At 67.7% G+C, this 16,180-nt stretch overlaps 2 protein-coding genes across 5 annotated transcripts; one reads left to right on the forward strand and one right to left on the reverse strand.

Moving 5' to 3' along the window:
• Nucleotides 1-737: 737 nt before the first annotated feature.
• STK35 (serine/threonine kinase 35) lies at nt 738-6,889 on the reverse strand. The gene is made up of 3 exons (XM_040576368.1): nt 6,875-6,889; nt 5,827-6,619; nt 738-1,485 (listed from the first exon to the last, which is right to left on the reverse strand). Exons 1-3 carry the CDS (start codon nt 6,887-6,889, stop codon nt 773-775), a joined length of 1,521 nt encoding a protein of 506 aa, XP_040432302.1. The 3' UTR covers nt 738-772.
• On the forward strand, nt 3,479-16,168 carry PDYN (prodynorphin). 4 transcript variants are annotated; one of them, XM_040576183.1, is made up of 4 exons: nt 3,479-3,676; nt 10,853-10,880; nt 13,722-13,869; nt 14,181-16,168. In XM_040576183.1, exons 3-4 carry the CDS (start codon nt 13,741-13,743, stop codon nt 14,742-14,744), a joined length of 693 nt encoding a protein of 230 aa, XP_040432117.1. In that variant the 5' UTR covers nt 3,479-3,676; nt 10,853-10,880; nt 13,722-13,740; the 3' UTR covers nt 14,745-16,168. The 4 variants fall into 4 exon arrangements, with proteins under 4 accessions (XP_040432117.1, XP_040432116.1, XP_040432115.1 ...); XM_040576181.1 differs by lacking the exon at nt 3,479-3,676 and adding an exon at nt 12,075-12,153 and having other exon boundaries at nt 10,864-10,880; XM_040576182.1 differs by lacking the exon at nt 3,479-3,676 and having other exon boundaries at nt 10,692-10,880.
• The last annotated feature ends 12 nt before the right edge of the window (nt 16,169-16,180 follow it).

Consider the following 16,180-nt stretch of genomic DNA (forward strand, 5'->3'; position numbering starts at 1 on the left):
CGTCCTACGTGAGCTCGGGAGCGCTCAGGTGAGCTGCAAGGAGGTTTTTGAGCAGCACCTGCCCAAGGGTCCTTCCCTTCCCCATCGCACCCCGCAGCGAACGGCACGCGGCCATCGATCTCAAGGCTGCCAGCCAGGGGTTCCCTGGCTACAGCAGCAGTTTTGGCTCTTTGCTCTCTTGTATTTGGGGCTTACTTTGATCCAGTGGGATCTGCTTGGTGTCCGGGTAAGGGCTGGGGAGGTGCCGTGCCAGCACCTGACGCAGGCAGGCTCTTCACAAGTGAGCAGCACTACGCAGCTCCACAGCAGCTCGTGAGAGACCAGGGCTGGAAAAACGTCAGCCTCGCCCCTCGTGATCTGTGAATTTTCGGTTTCATTGAAGCGTTTGGCCTGGAGAACCCCTAATAACAGCACGTACCCAAAGCTGGTGTCAGGGGGTGCTCACGCGTCTCCCCACCACAAACCTGGCCAGGCCCCATGGAGCAGGGCTCCTGGCAGCCCCCGTGGCTGCGCCGGGGCTTCGGGCTGCACCAGGACGTGCAGCTGCTAATTCTGCTTCCCACCTCTGCTTTATTTCTGCAATAGAATAGGTGGAAAAAGAGCCCTCAGAAACAGCGCTCTGATGAGTCACTGTAGAAATAGCTTTGGGAACATAAAAGACTCCATTGTGTCACTACAAAGTGCGTTAGCGGGCTGGTACAGCGGACGGAATAACATAAAAACGGCCGATCACTTACCCAGCTGCACAGCACAGCGGTGCCCTGCCCTGAATTTAAGCAGCACATGTAACCTGGTCCATCCTGGTTTCAAGCTCAAAGGCATCAGGTCGATCCTGCGGGTTAGCAGCCAACATGTCTTTCAGGAGCTGCTTGATCCCCTCAGACATGGAAGTCCTGCGTTTCTGAGGGATGTGCAGCTCCATCTTTGGGTTTTCTAGCAGCGCTTCCCCAACGGGCACAATCTCAGTCCCCTGCTTGATGTAGGTCCCCAGCAGCTCCTTCTTGGTCTCGGCATCGATGAAAGTTATCCTCTCGATCATGGCCCAGATGATGATGCCGAGGGCAAAGATGTCAGCCTTGGCCGTGTAGTGTCCCTCCCAGACCTCGGGGGCCATGTAGAAGTCGGAGCCGCAAGCCGAGGACAGCCAGTACTTGTTCACATTCACCTTTTTGTTCTCGTTGACGCCCTTCTTGCCCCGAGCTGTGAGACCAGCACACACCTTGCTGAGCCCGAAGTCGGCCACCTTGAGAACCGGGGTGCCGGATTTCTCGGTGATGAGGATGTTGTCCGGCTTCAGGTCCCGATGGACGATGTGGTTCTTGTGCAGGAAGGCGATGGCGCTGGTCAGCTGCAGCATGAAGCTCCTGTTCGTGGCCGGGTTGGGCCGTCGCGACAGCACGTACTGGTTGAGGTCTCCCCCCTCGCAGAACTCCATCACGAACCAGAGGTAGCACGGCTCCTCCGCGTAGCCCAGGATCCTCTCACCTTACCAAAAGGGGAAAAAAAAAAAACAAAAAAGAAAAAACAAGAGTGGGTTTTTCAGGAACATTACAAAGCACCCAGGCCAGCTCAGCAAGGCACAGGCATGGTTCACGCAGTCAAGGTGCCAGGAACTTGCCATGGGGCAATTCCCTCCGGGCTCCGAAAGCCGAAGCAGCCCAGGAGGAAAGGCACGAGGGGGGGATTCAGCGGCGAGTCTACGGGAAAACCAGCTCCAGGTGGACGCCAGCTCCACCACCGAGCCCTGCAGCAGCAGGCAGAGGCTGCCTACAGCCTTAAGCTTTATTGGTGTGACTGCCACGGGGCAGTGAATCACCCCCTGAGCGCTGCCAGCCAAGCTGTGCTACACGGAGGCACACCGGTGTCACGGCCCTGCTGGCAGCTCTCGGGCCGGGAGGGTGACTGGGAGCACTGGGTTTGTGCTCGGGGAGCTCTGCCCCCTTATCTGGCGCTGGTTAAGCATCAGCGAGGCTTCAGAGAGGAAACTGGAGGCTCAAGCAGACAACAGTGCTTAAGCGCAATCTCAGCCACGCTTATGGGTACACCCGCTGCCCTGCTGATCAGTGCCACCACTATTTAGCGTGGCCCCACCAGCTTCTTCCTTCACCAGACCTCTCCCTGAGCCAGCCAGCTGCTGGCGCTGCCATTACGGGACGCAGATCGTGCCCCCAGGACAGCCGGAGCCCGCGCACGCAGCCACGGCCTCGCTTTGCTCCAGGAATTGGTTTTCCCTCGAGGACCATGGGGAGAAGCAGGAGGACGCCGCTCGCCTCTGCCACAGCGAGCGCAGCCCAGGCAAGCGTGTTCAGAAGCCAGTTAGCTAACTCTGCCCGCCCGACAAAGTCGTGTTGTGGGGTTTTTTTTTGTTTGTTTTGTTTTTTTTTTAAAGCAAAGCCCTAGAGACGATTTGGGAAAGCCACCTTCCAGCAGCAGGTAAAGCCAAGGACCAGCAGGACTACCAACCCCAGGCTCTCCGGCACCCGGGCGTGCAGCGGTCAGTGGTGGGAGCGGGTGGGAATCGGGGTTATTTGCACAAACAGTCTGTAGCCATGGCTACTGCCATGGAGATGAAACACGGCACAACACGAGGGGATGGCTGCACCTCCCTGCCCTCGGCAGGGCCCAGGGGTAGGGCTTGGGGGAGCATCGGCGGGGTGGGGGCACGGCGCTGGGGCACCTGAAGGCGGTGAATGAGGGGAGGGTCACGCCTGGTCCTGCATGGTGAGGAGCAGCAAAGGACAGCTGAGCTGTGCAGGAGGGAAATCTGCAGCTCCTCCGGAGTGAGGACGTGCCAGCAGGGAGCTGAGGCAGAAGCTGCTCATCCCAGCTCACGCCCGGGGGCCGCCGAACCCCAGCAGCAGGGCACGGAGCTCGGCCTTCGTGCTGCTCCCCGGGGACGAGGCTCCGTCACCAGCTCACCAGCAGCGGGGCCTCCCTGGCTCCAACAAGCCGAGGCTTGGTGTTAGAACGAAGGCTCCGAGTCAAAACCTGGCCCCCGACCTTCTGCAGGCGCAGGGAGGACGCCGCTGACCCAGCGGTAGCCGCGAGCACGGCGCGCTTCGCTTTGGGTGGAGCGCTGCTGGGAGAGGTTAAAGCCAAGAGCAATATTTCCTCGTTTTCTTCCGATAATCTGAAAGCGTTTTAGCTGTTAAATCATCTTCCTGCCTTCAAAACAAACAGCCTTAAACATAAAGAGCTGGCAAGGCGCTTCCGAAAGATGAGATTTTTTTTTTTTTTAGCCAGTCAGGCTGCCAAGAGCTAAAGGGATGCGGGAGAGGCCAGACCTGTCCTCCGAGCACCTCCTCACCAGGCGGGCGTCCCTGCGCTGCCGGCCCCGGTCGTGTGCCAACCCCTCCATCCCCGCAGCCCGCCCTGGGAGCTCATTACCAGCTCGCTGACTTGCCCCGGCATCGCTGGGAGCAGCCTAACGACAGCAGAAACAGCATCCCACCGCCCCTGAGTCCCCTCTGAGCAAAGAGGCTGCGCTGGAGAGAAGTGCCGGCGGCGCGAAGCCGGGTGCTTGGACCCACGGGTGATGCCCGGGCACCCACGAGCACGGCGGTGGGTTGGTGGCTCAGAAAAAGGGGCGCTAGGAAGCAATCCCCCAGCTCCGCCCGTCACCACCGTGGGTCAGGAGTGACAAAAGGGGCACGCAGCCACGCACAAGCCCCCGGAGGTGCGCGCACATCGGGGCACCGGGCACACCGCTCACGTACACGCCTCCCCTCGAGGCTTCCTTTTGCATCCTGCCCAGAACGAGACGCAGAATAATAAATTTAAAATGACGACGCCCTGGCACAGCCCGGCATCCCGGCAGTTATGCTCCCGATTCAGATTAATCCCCCCCCCCCCCCCGCCCCGTGCCTGGCACGGCATCTGTGCAGCCCGCAGATAACCGCGCTGCGATCGTGAGGAGCGGCACGGCCACACGCCGGCACCTCAGGGACGGAGCTCAGCAGCCCACCTAAGCTCTGGTGCTAAAAAAAAATAAAATATAAATATATTTATCAGCACGGCATCGAACCCGGGGCTGGGGGAGGCAGCAGGGCCAGGGCGGGCAGAGCTCTCCGCGCGGGAGATCCCTGCGTGGAGCTTTCCCTGCTGCAGCTGGGCACCCCCAACACAGGAGGCTGCTCGGCTGCGTGGAAAATTGGTCCCTGCCCTTCTGCAGGACGCTGCCTCGCGTGGTCGAGCATGGGGGGAGGAGGGAGGCCGGCATCGGGGCCGTGTGGGGACGGCCACACAGGTCCAGGCATGTCCCCGTGGGTTCGGGAGCTGCCGATCTGCTCGGGGGGAACGGCCCTGCGGCCTTCCACAGGGGTCTGGAGGAAAAAGCCTGCATGGGCGCGGGGCAGGCGCGGGGAGACCCAGCTCCCCGAGGGGCGCAGGGGGGTCCCGGCACCTCGCAGACCTTTGGGGAGGTGTCGGGGTGAGCTGGCTCTGGCCGGGGGGTGCTCGGAGGAGCCGGAGCTCTGGTGTTTTTCCACATCTCCAGCTCACGTTGGCAAAGCCGGGCCTGACAGGCAGCCAAGGGAGCAGAGGGAGGGAGCGTCTGGCGGGTGTCACCAGCACAGCAGCCATCGGCTGTGGCAGGAGGGGACCCCGACAGCTCCATGATGCTGCGAGGGACCCCGGGGGAAGGTGGGGGGGGTGCCAGCCCAGGTCACGGGCGCTGCTGTCCCCATACAGGCCACGGGCACACCTCTGTCCCCACGCAGCTTGCTGGTGGGGAGAAAACTGGGGACAGGGGAGCACAAAGAACAGCCTCAAAACTGTAAGAGCCCAAAAGGAGCACACAGAGGGGCCGCAGCCTTGGGGTGCTGAGGGATGGGACCGTGCATAGGGAAGGTCCCCAAGGGCGCATGCAGGCTGTGGGGGGTGTCAGGGCTTCGGGGGGGGGCACAGAGGGCACAGCAGCTGGAGGTGGGGGTGTGATGGAGGAGGCATGCACAGGACAGGGGCACAGGGAAGGCTGAGGGCAGCACACGGGGATGACCCCAGGGCTGCACCTGAGCCTGGGGGTAACAACACGGGGTCCCCTGGGAGGGGGGCACAGGGCTGGGGGGGCTGCAGGGGGAGGGAAAGGGGTCCCTGGGGGCTGCACAAGGAGGAAGGGGGCAGAGGGGAGGGGACGGGGGGGGCGGCAGAGGGGCCAAGAGAGGTGACAGCGGGCTGGGTGCGTGTGGGGTCCCATGGGGGGTGATTGGGGAGGGTGTCAGCAGGGGGGGCACAGCTTTTGGGGGGGGGGGGACTGAGACAAGCAGGGGTGCGCTGAGGTTATATGGGAAGGGCAGCGAGGTGAATAAAGGGGGGGGAGCTGAAGGGGGGGGGGACAGGGCTGCTTCCCTGAGGGGAGAGGGCACGGGGGGGGGATCAGAGCAAGGTCTGGGGGCTCCACGGAGGGGACTGGGGGTCTGGGGGGGGGGGCGGTCCAGGGAGCTCAGAGGCGGGGGGGGGGGGGCAGGAAGGAAGGAGGCCGGGGGGGGGCCGGTGGGACTCGGGGGTGCCCCAGGAGGGCCGTGCCGGTACCGGAGGTGCGATGCCGGTACCGGGGGGAGCCGTGTCAGTACCGGGAGGGGCCTCGGGGGTGTGGTGCCTGTACCGGGGGGAGGGCCCTGGGTGCCCCGGGGGGGCCGTGACGGTACCGGGAGTGTGGTGCCGGTACCGGGGAGGGGTCCGGGTGTGCAGTGGCGGTACCGGGGGTGCCCCGGGGCTGCGGTGCTGCTACCGGGGGGGCCCTGGGGGGGCCGTGCAGGTACCGGGGAGACCCGGGGGGTGCCGTGCCGGTACCGGGGAGGGGTCGGGGGGGTCCGGTGCCGGGTGTACCTTTGAGGGAGGTCTCGACGAGGCGCAGGTAGAGCTGGCTGCGCTTGTTGCCGTGGCTCATGCGCTGCCCCAGGCCGTGCCGCTGCAGCACGCACTCCTCGAAGCGCACCACGTTGGGGTGCTGCCGCCGCAGGCTGGTGAGCGCCCAGAACTCGGCCAGCGCCAGCTCCACGTTCTCGGGGGCGTCGCAGCGGACCCGCTTCACGGCCAACCGGGCGCCGCCGCGGCCCGACACCGCCTCGTACACCACGCCGTACGCCCCGCGGCCGATCTCGGCCAGCAGCCGGTACCGCGGGGCCCCACCGACACCGACACCGACACCGCCACCGGTACCGGCACCTCCCGGCCCCGGCCCCGCCGCCGCCGCCGCCGCCATGGCCCCGCGCCGAGCCGCCCGCCGCTGCCGCGCCGCCCTTTGCGGCCCTCGGCGGCCACCGTCCGCCGTCTCCATGGCGACGCCGCCGGGTGGCAGGGGGGGCGCGGGGCCGCGCGCGCGCGCGCGCGCCCCCCGCCCGCCCGGGGAGCGCCGCCCGCCCGGGGAGCGCCGCCCGCGCGCGCGGGCGGGCGAGGGGGGGGCACGCGCCGCCGCCGCCGCCGCGACGGAGGGCGGAAAAGCGCGCCCTGCCTGCCCCTTTAAGCGGCCGGCCAATCGGCGCGCCGCGGGGCGAACCACTGCCGGGCCGCGGGGGGGGGCGGGGAGGGAGACGCTTGGAGAGGGGTCCCCGCCGTAACCGGGAGGGGATCGGTGGGGGCGGTCGGGGTTTGTGGGGGGGGTTAAGGACCGGACGATGTCCTGACGGGGGGTTTTAGGGCGGGGGGGGGGGGCGGTGGGGGGGGGCCGACCCGCTCGTGTCCCCCCCCCCCCCCCCGGAGGGTTGGTACGGGCCGGGCCGGTGTAAACAGAGCGGGGAGGGGGCGGGGCTTGGCTGCGGGGAGGGGCGGGGCTGCGCGCGGTGACGTCACCGGCGCGTGCCGCCGGGTGGGGCGGGGCCGGGCACCGGGGAGGGGAGGGGAGGGGAGGGGAGGGGCGGGGCCGGGCACCGGGCACCGGGCCGGGCGCCATCCGGAGCGGCTCCCCAGGCCCCAGCCCCGGTCCCGGCCCGTTAAGATCCCTCAGCCACCGCCACCCCCGTCCCGGTTAACGGAGACCCCCCCCCCCGGGACTTCCGGTGCTGCCTCACGGCCCCGCTGCGGCCGGGTCCCCGGTGCGGCCTCGATGAGGCCGTGAGGGCGGCTGGGGGGGGGGGGGGGGGGGGGGGGCGGGGGGGCCGCGCCGGGGACCCCCCCCCCCCCCCCCGGTACCGGGGGGGAGGCGGGGAGGGGGCACCGGGGGGGGGCCCTCGCGGCGGGTCCGGTGTGGGCAGCCCGAGAGCGAGCGGCTCCGGTGAGCGGCGTGAGCTCCGGTCGCTGGGAGAGGGGCACGTGCGGTCACCGGGTGCTGCGGGACCCCCGGGGCTCAACCTCACCGGGCTCCACGGGACACCCCCCCCCCCCCCCCCCCGTGTGCTCACCGGGTGCTACGGGACCCGCCGTGGCCCCCGTCGCCGCCGCCCCCGGCCCCTGCTCTGCCCCGCGATGGAACCGTGCCGACGCCGGAGCCGTTTGCCCCCGGAGCCTTCGTAGGGGATCGGAGGCTGCGGGGCTGTGGCAGGGTCTGGGGAGAAGCGGCCGGCCCCCGCCGCAATGTGGGGCCGCTGTGACGGGCGCCGGTGGCCCCTGTGATGGGGACGGGGGCTGAGACACGAAGCAGGGGGTGCAGGAGGCGGCAGCCGGTCACCGGCAAGGGCTGGCCCTGTCCCGGTTCCGGTCCCCGTCCCGGTTCCTCTCCCTGTCCCTGTCCTGCTCTGGCCTCGTGCACGGGACACGAAGCGGGGCCACCAGCAGCCCCAAACGCCACTCAGTGCCACCTTCCGTCCCCACCCGCCTCCTTGGCCACCACTGCCAACTGGTCCCAACTGGGATGTCACCTCCAGCACTGCCAACTGGTCCCAAAAATGGGATGTCACCTCCAGCACTGCCAACTGGTCCCAACTGGGATGTCACCTCCAAAGCTGCCATCACCCCCCGGCACCGTCACCGCCTGCTGCGCGGGGCTGGGCCACGGGGCTCAGAGGGGCAGGACCCCCAGGGACAGGGGCAGGGGGGAGCAGGCGCCTGGGCAGAGCCCCCCCGGTGCCCCGCAGGCGCCGGCTGACGTTATCTGCCGGCGTTATCTGCCACCGCCTCCTCCCACGTGCTGCGAGCGGCGGTGCGCACGCTCGTCCCCCTCCTCTCCGAAGCCGCTTTCAACGGAGGGAGTTGAGGAAAACTTTCCCTCTTACGGCACATCTCTCACCCAGGTGCTTAATTACCATTGTCCCAGGGAAATGTCAGCGTGACTCAGAGACGGTTTCCCATTAGGAAGCGACAGATGAATTATTAATTAAACGCACTGGTGGGTGGGCTCGCAGGCAGCGCCTTTCCCGAGAGGACCCCCGTCGCCCCCACGCCCGCCCGGGCTGCGACCAGCCCTGGGACCAACCTCTCGCATCTGCGGTGCACGTGGGCAATAACGCGGCCGGGGACGGGAGAAATCCAACCTCCTGCCCGCAGCGGGCACCTCGTTACCACCCCTCCCGTCTCCGTGCCCGGGGGCTCCCCAAGCGCCTCTCCCCGCGGTGCAATTACCCCGCTGGCTGCGGTGCTGCGGCGAGGCGGCTGCACCCCGGTGCCAGCAACGGGGGCGTTGGCGGGGCCAGGGCGGCTCCGTTCCCCTCCTGGGGCTCGGCGGACACCGGGGCTGTGGCGGGGGGGCTGCTGCCAGCCGGGGCCGTGATGTGGTGCTGAGCAATAGGTGCTGGGGTCCTGCGCTGGGCTTGCGTTGCTGCAGACCCCCCCCCCGGGTGCTGCTTTTGGTGCTCGCTTGGAGCCCGTTTGGCTCCCAGCGTGCGCCGAGAGCTGGCCCAGCTGCGGGCAGGTCGGATTTTGGGGTGCGGCCGTGGCCGCACCGTTCCCCTCCCCGGTCCCCAGGCGGGCAGCAGCCCTCGGGGCGCTGCTGCTCCCACCCAGAGGGGCTCCGAGTGAGCCGTTTACCTGCGCAGCAGCGGGGCGAAGCGGGGAGGCTGGCTTTTGGAGCCGTGCTTGGTGAGCTTGGGAGGGCGAGCCGATAGACGTGGTGGTTTTGGTGTGAGAAAACCCTCCCCGCTGCCGCTGCGGAGCCTCGTGGTGCCCGCAGGGCTGCTCGCTCCGGCAGCGAGGGTTAAACCTCCCGGGGCCACCCGCAGCAGCCGCAGGGCTGAGGGTGCCGGCTGTGGTTTGCAGCTGCTTTTTGCTCTCGGCTTTGTTCTCTCCTTCCGTGCCTGCACAGCCCAGCCAACGTGAGCGGCGGGGATGCAGGGGGGCGAGGAAGCCTCTGCCTGTGCCCTCTGGGGACTGAGACGTGTCCCCCCCTCCCCGCAGCGCTGCTGCCACCTCCCAGCACGGGTCCCGCACGGGACGTCCCCTCCGGTCCCCTCCAGTCCCCTCCGCCAGCCCCGGGGAGATGCAGGATTCTCTGCCCTTGCTTCCCCCCCCCGTGCCCTGCTCCCTCGGTCCCTCCACATGGGTTCAGCCCCAGCTTGGCTGAGCCAAAACCCACCCCACGAGATCCCACGAGCTTCTGGGTTCAGCGCAGTGCCCCAAACGTGGAGGCCAGTGAGGGCGGCACCGGTGGGACTGGGAACAGCCGGCGCCTGCTGCCTCCTTGCCCAGCTCCGGAGGGTCCCGGCCGTGCCGATGGCCCCCGCGCCCCTCACCGGCACCGGGAGGGCTGAGCACAGGCACCGGGTCCGGCAGCTGGTGCTGAAGCCGGGGAGAAAGGCGGGTTGCTGGGAAACATCCCTCTCGAGCACCGATAAAAATAGCTCCGTCTTCAAGGCGAGGATGGGCTGAGCTGCGGCCCCTGGAGCTGCTGGGGACGGGGCGGCCGGGCCCCGGGGGTGGTGGTGCTGGGGGGGGGGGGGGGGGGGGGACGCGTCAGGATGAGGTGCTGGTGGGGCACGGTGGTGCGTGGCCTTATGGGGGTGTCCCAGCGCCGCCCAGCCCCAAAACGGGCTTGGAAATGTGTGAGCAGGGGTCAGAGCCAAGCAGGGGGTGCCGGTGGGGGGGGGGGGGGGGGGGGGCTCTGCCTTCCCTCAACCTGCTCCCTCAGCCCCTGCAGGGTTTTTCAGGGTTCCTTTTGGGTTTGTTCCCGGGAGGAGGAGGGCACGAGGGGAGGGCGGTGGGGGAAGCCCGGTGGGTCTGGGCCCTCCCGCAGCATTGTGGGGGGGGGGGGGGGGGGTGTCTCTGCAAGGTCTTTGCTGCCTGATTGCAGCCGGGCTGGGTGGGGGGCAGCCAGCCCCGAGCGGCTCCTTGGCCTGTCCCGGGACACAAACCCACCCCCTCGCCCTCCCCGGTGCCTTCGGGTGGGCTCCTTCCTCTCCCCGGCATCGCCACGAGGACGGGGCTTCTCCGGAGCCTGGATAACGGGGGCGCAGCGTCGAGGGCTCCCCTAGCTCCCCTGCATCTCGGGCACGGTTCGCATTAACACCCTGGAGGGATTCACACCCGTGCAGCTGACGGAGACCCCTGCCCGCCGCCCGCCGCGCTGGGGACCCACGTTCCCGTCCCGTCGGGGGTCCCCGGGGGGAAGCAGGGGCTGCGGGACAGGCCGGGGGGGGCTCGCACCCGGTCCCCAGGGCTCTTGGCGAGGCCGTGGCGAGGCGGGAGAGCCTGCTCGGGAGGTGGCGGGGATGCTGCGGGGCTGATTATTCACAGCTTCCCTCACCCCGATTGGCTCCGCGGCGCTGAGCGGAGCCGGGCCCCGCAGCAGGAGGAGACTCGGTGGCCATAAAAGCGGGCTTGGGAGCCGACGGGGCGGCAAGTCCAGCGGGCACCCGGGCGCTCCACGGCCTCCAGCCCAGCCTCGCCGCCGATGCCCGGCTCAGCCTGACGCGGGAGCGCCGCCAGCGACCCCGGGCGAGGGGCTCCGCGTGCCCCCCAGCTCCGCAGGGCTTGGCCAAGGGGGGAGAGCTCGGCGGGACGGGGAGCGCCAGCAGGTAGGGCCGGGGCGCGCGGCCGCGGATTCGGGGTTCGGGTCACCGCCTCGCTCCCCTTCCCTCGCCCGCGCACCTCGCCGTCGTCCCCTCGCTGCAGCCGGGCATCGCTCCTGCTCACCGGAGCGTGACTCAGGTTGTTTAAAAACATCTCCCCGGCTGCTGTGCCGGGAGCACCTCGCGCTCCTTGCGTTATTTAGACTCGGAAGCGCGGCTGGGGCTCCCGCCTCGGCGCAGGTGCTCCGCTCGTCCCTCGCTTCGCCGGGGCTCGTTTCGATGCTGGCGCCGCGGCCACCTGACCGCGTGGAGAGCTCGCAGGGACAGAGCTGAGGGCAGCGAGACGACGCGGGGAGCTGGGGAAATGCCGGCAGGGTGCCTCCGGCTGCGCGCCCTCGGCCAGACCCCGCCGTGCGGCGGCGTTGCTGGGTTTTGCCGCGATTCTGGTCAAAAAGTCATTGGCTTTTTTTTTTTTTTTTTTTTTGAGAATCGTTGGCCTGAACTTGTCGTCGGGTCGTTTTTGTAACGGAGAGGAAAGGAGCTGCTGGAAGGTGGTTCTGCTTCTCCACCACACATCTGCAGGGTCCCAAACTGTCCAGGTTAGACTTCCCTAGGAGAAAGCTGCAAGTCTGGGCGCCCGGAGCGTGCCAGCGCTGCGTGAGGGCTGGGGACGTCTCTGCGCTAGAAATGCTCACTGTTACGGGGCGGGGGGGTGGCTGGGAGCAAAGCCTCCCCCTGGCCGTGCTGCCGGTCTCTGTCACCTGCTGCCTGCCTGGTGCCGGTTCCCCGTCCCTCCGGTGCCGGTACAGCCGAAGTCGTAATCCAGCCCCGTGGTACATGGATGCACTTGGGGCTTTTCCGCGTGAGCAAAGCCTGGGTGGGCATCAAAACCCCGAGCAGAGAAGGGGCAGGAACGGAGGGGCCATGCACATGGGACACAGGTCGGGTGTGCTGAGGGCAGACGCAGGAGCCCAGAGCCACCAGGGGCACTTCCAGCGGTGGCTGAGATCGTGTGGACGGGACGTGGCTCCAGGACACGAGCCCGAGCAGACATGCCCAGCCTCGGGGTGTCCCCAGGTGCCGCAGTGTCACGCTCTAACCCCGCTGTTCTCCTTCCTCCCTTTGTCTCTGCCCGTTGCGTGTTCCTTCTTTTCACTTTTGCCTTAAGCTCTGCGTTTTCCCCCGCTTTCCCTGCCCCAGTACTGCCAGCCTCTCCTCCCTCCCGCAGCAGGAGCACGGCAGAGCGCCGTGGGGACCTTGGTGGCAGTGCGGGGACAAGGTAGGTTCGCGGCGGGCTGGCCGCGGTGCCGGGGGGGCTGCAGCTTGTTCCCTGCTGCCGGACAGGCGTGGGGCGATCACCTTGGGCTGCACAGGGGGTGATGATGAGCAGGGTCCCAGCAGCAGCGCTGCCGTGCAGCCGACGGATGTAATTAGTGAGCTTCGTTTCCCTCGGTATCGCAGCTCGCGCTTACCTTGGTGGCTGGGGACTCCTCTCTCAGTGCCGTCTCGGTGGCAGGGAGGTGATAAGGGACTGCCCGTGGGGTCTCGGCGGTGTGGGGCAGGGCAGCCCGTCCTGCCGTGCCCCTGTCCGTGCCCATGCCCACCTTGGGGGCCGCCTGCCCCGTGCCCACCGCTCTGCCGGGGCGAGTCGTGGCGGTGCTCGGGGCCGCGCGGAGCCAGCGTGCGGTGGGTGCAGCCGAGGAATGCAGCTAGCTTGACACACGATGGTGCAGATAATTCAAATTAAAATTTAATTTAGCATGAATTAATACCGTGGCATTAACATTTCTTCATCAGTGCCAATTACAGTACATTAGCAGACGCTGCCAGAGAATACAATAGTCTCTGACATGCGTCATTAACGTGTAACAGATCCCTCTGGGTCATGCCTTTCCACCCCAGATAAAAGCAGCCATGGAGGCAGGAGGGTGCTTGCTGCCGGCGCGCCCCTTCGGGGTCAGCTCTCCCTCCCAGGGCCATTGTGGGCCCAGAGTCACCACCGTTCCCAGGTGCTGCCACCGGTGCTGGCCACCGGCCCCTCCAGCATCTCCCGGGGGTTCAGGAGTGGCACCGGGCGCTGCCACCGGCACAGCCCCTCTCCAAGCAATAGCACGGCGCGTCCAGCCCTCCTGGCCACATCCACGGAGGCAAGATGCCCCGGCAGGGCTCTCAGTAGGCCGGTGGATGGCAATCGTGGCTGGCAGGTAGGATTCATCCTGAAATAAGCTTTTTCCCCTCCCTCCCACTGTACTCCCCATACAGAAGCAGCGTGGCAGGGAGGGGAGCGGGGGAAGCAGCCGGGGTGTAGCAGTGGGGTGAGGCCGTGCCGACAGCCCAGCACCCAGTCCTGCCCACTTCGCCCCAAGCCCCTTCGGCTGGCGGCTCTGCAGCTCGGCGTTGTTCTTCCCCAAGGCCAAGGGGAGAGCCGCTGATTCATCCCCTCCACGCCGCGCAAACGCGCGCTCGCAGTGTTGCAGAGAAATGCGACGCTAAAAGAAAAAGGGACTGTCCTCGCGGACAACACACAAGAGGTGATGGGGGGGCTCGGGATGGGGCTTTGGTCCTCGAGGCTTGTGCAAAGGGCCAGGCAGGCTGCAGGCAGGGTCCGCGTCCTGCGGTGTCCCCGCGGGTCACTCCTGTCCCCCCTGGTGCCCAGGAGCAGCTCCCAGAGGTGAGTGGTGATGGTGCGGGCACGGGTCCTGGCACACGTCCCCAGGAGCAGGTGGAAGCAGTAGGTGGCCTGCTCCACTCCATGGGGTGGCGAGGGGCTCCGGGCACGGTGGGGTGAGGGCTCTGGGTGCTGGACACGGGTAGGTGACGGTCCCTGTGCTGTCTCGCCCTCCCCAGGCAGCGGCTGCAGGGCAGGATGGCGCGGCGGGCGCTGGTGCTGGTGCTCTGCCTCTCCCTGGCTGCGGCAGCCTCCGCCGACTGCGCGACCCAGTGCTCCCTGTGCGCCAGCGAGGGACGGGGCACCGAGAGCAGCGTGCGGCCCCTGGTGAGTGCTGGTCCCGAGCAGCCCCTGGAATTTAGCAGGGAGGTAAAATACCGAGGGTTGGGGGGTTGCGGGACACGCTTGGGGACGTCGCAGGGTGACGGTGTGTGGTCGGCAGAGCTGAGCGCTCGTGGGCTCGTATGGGGGGGTCGCAGGCACCCAAGAGTGCTGGGGGTGCACAAGCTTTGGCTCCTTGCTGAGCTCGGCAGCGTGGCAGGCGCGGATCCAGGGACTGGGGTGGTGACACCCCCTGGCAGGGCGATCGCCCCGCGTGCCAGGTGATGCCAGCGGGCGCCGTGGCTGCTGTCTTGCAGATGTGCCTGCGGGAGTGCCAGGGCTCCTCGCCGCCTGGTGCCGAGTGGGAGACCTGCAGGAAGGCGCTGGCGCTGCTGGCCCCGCTGGTGGCCCTGGCCGAAGGGACAGACCCGTCCCCCTCGGAGGCAGAGGATGAGGAAGAGCCGGAGCAGGATCCCAGCCCCGGGGAGCTGCCGCTGGCACCGGCCAAGCGCTACGGTGGCTTCATGAAGAAGCTGGCCAAGGGGAAGCTGCTGTCCCTGCTGCGCGAGAACGCCCACAGCAAGGGCAGCCTCAGCAAGAAGTTCGGGGGCTTCGGCCGCAAACCGGGGGAGCGGGCAGCCCCCGAGGACTACCCGGGGCCGGGGGATGTGGGCAGCGAGGAGCCCGCGGGGACGGGGGCCGAGGGGCAGGAGCTGGCGGAGCTGCACAAGCGCTACGGCGGCTTCATGCGCCGGATCCGGCCCAAGCTCAAGTGGGACAATCAGAAGCGCTACGGGGGCTTCCTGCGGCGGCAGTTCAAGGTGACCACGCGGTCGGATGAGGACCCCAGTGCCTACTCAGCGGAGGTCTTAGACCTATAGAGCCCAGCGTGGGACAGGCGGCCCCGCGGGTCCCCACGCCGACAGCCCAGATGATGCCATCACCCCCAACCCTGTCCCCTGCCCAGCCCTGCGTGGCTGGCATCGTCCCCACCTCGTCCCCACCACGGGGCACGGGCTGGGCTCTGCCACCCCCAGCCTCAGCCCAGCACACCCTACGGAGGCAGCCCCCAGCTCTGTCCCCAGTTGTTCCTCTCCTGCTCACCTGCCCACCACTCCAGGACCCCATGCACCCAGGGGACGTTGTCACTCCTCCGGCTGCTGGTGGTGCAGCTGCTGGGCCAGCCCCCCTGCTCCCCAGGTAGTGCGGGGGCAAATCCATAGGGGATGCATCCCCTGCCCTCCTGTGGCTGCAGAAGCGCAGCAGGGTCTGGAAACCATCACAGCTGACGCAGAGGGCAACAGCTCCTGAGGCCTGGGAAGGATGAGCCGGAGAAGGATCAGGCCCTGCAGGCTGGGATATGGCCTGTGCAACCAGCAGGTCCCACGGGGGCTTCCACCAGCCATGGGGAGAGGCAGCTGGGCAGGGCTCACACCACATCCCTGCCACTGGGGCAGGCTGCTGTGCTTGGCCGAGCACCCCAGTCCCCTCCTGGAGCTGCTCGTTGCGTCCCGCTCATCCCAGCACCCGCCCAGCCCCATCACCTTCCCCGTTCCGAGAACACCCTCGCGGTTCGCTCACCCGGGAGCAGGGTCAGACCTGCTTCCCCGGCCCCCTGCTCCCCCCGCAGCCAATAAAAGGCAGATGCCAACGAAGTCGTGCCCGGTGCCGAGCGTCTGCTTCCTCCATGTGGATCCGGCCCTTGGCACAAGGCGATCGTGGTGCACCCCAAACCAGGGGGGCCACGAGTGCCAGCTTTGATGCCTGGCGTACTCCACGCACTGTGGGTGCCCCCAAACCCCACTGCTTCTGCCCCTGGAGCCGTGCCCTTCCTGAGGAGCCCAGCAGCTGCCCAGGCTGTGCCAAGCCCTCCCCTTGCTGCTTGTGCTTCCAGGACAGCATGACCCCGCTGGCAGCAGCTCCGTGCCAGGAAAGCCAAAGCCGGGCAGCAAACACCCTTTTGAACGTCTCCATTGCCTCAGCCCCTGTTCCAAGCAAGACACACCAGCGCCAGCCAAGCCCCCAAACTCTGGGGGGGGGGAAAGGCCCCATGGCAGAAGCTCACCCACAGCACAGAAACATCCCACACCCAGCTGGGGCTGCTCCATGTCCACATGCCCTCCTGGGGCTGCAGAGCACCTAAAGATGTTGGGGGGCCACATGCAGAGCTGCACCCTCCTCATGGTGCCCCAGGGCTCAGGCACTGAGCACCCTGACCCCAGGCTCCTCTCCTCTTCCGTTCACAGTGCTGGATGAGGCCTCTCCCCCCATGGCAGGCCCGCTGGCCCCCAGCCCACCATGTACCCCCCCAGCAGGG

Source organism: Cygnus olor, chromosome 16 (genome assembly GCF_009769625.2).
Source record: "Cygnus olor isolate bCygOlo1 chromosome 16, bCygOlo1.pri.v2, whole genome shotgun sequence".
Taxonomy (NCBI): Eukaryota; Metazoa; Chordata; class Aves; order Anseriformes; family Anatidae; genus Cygnus; species Cygnus olor.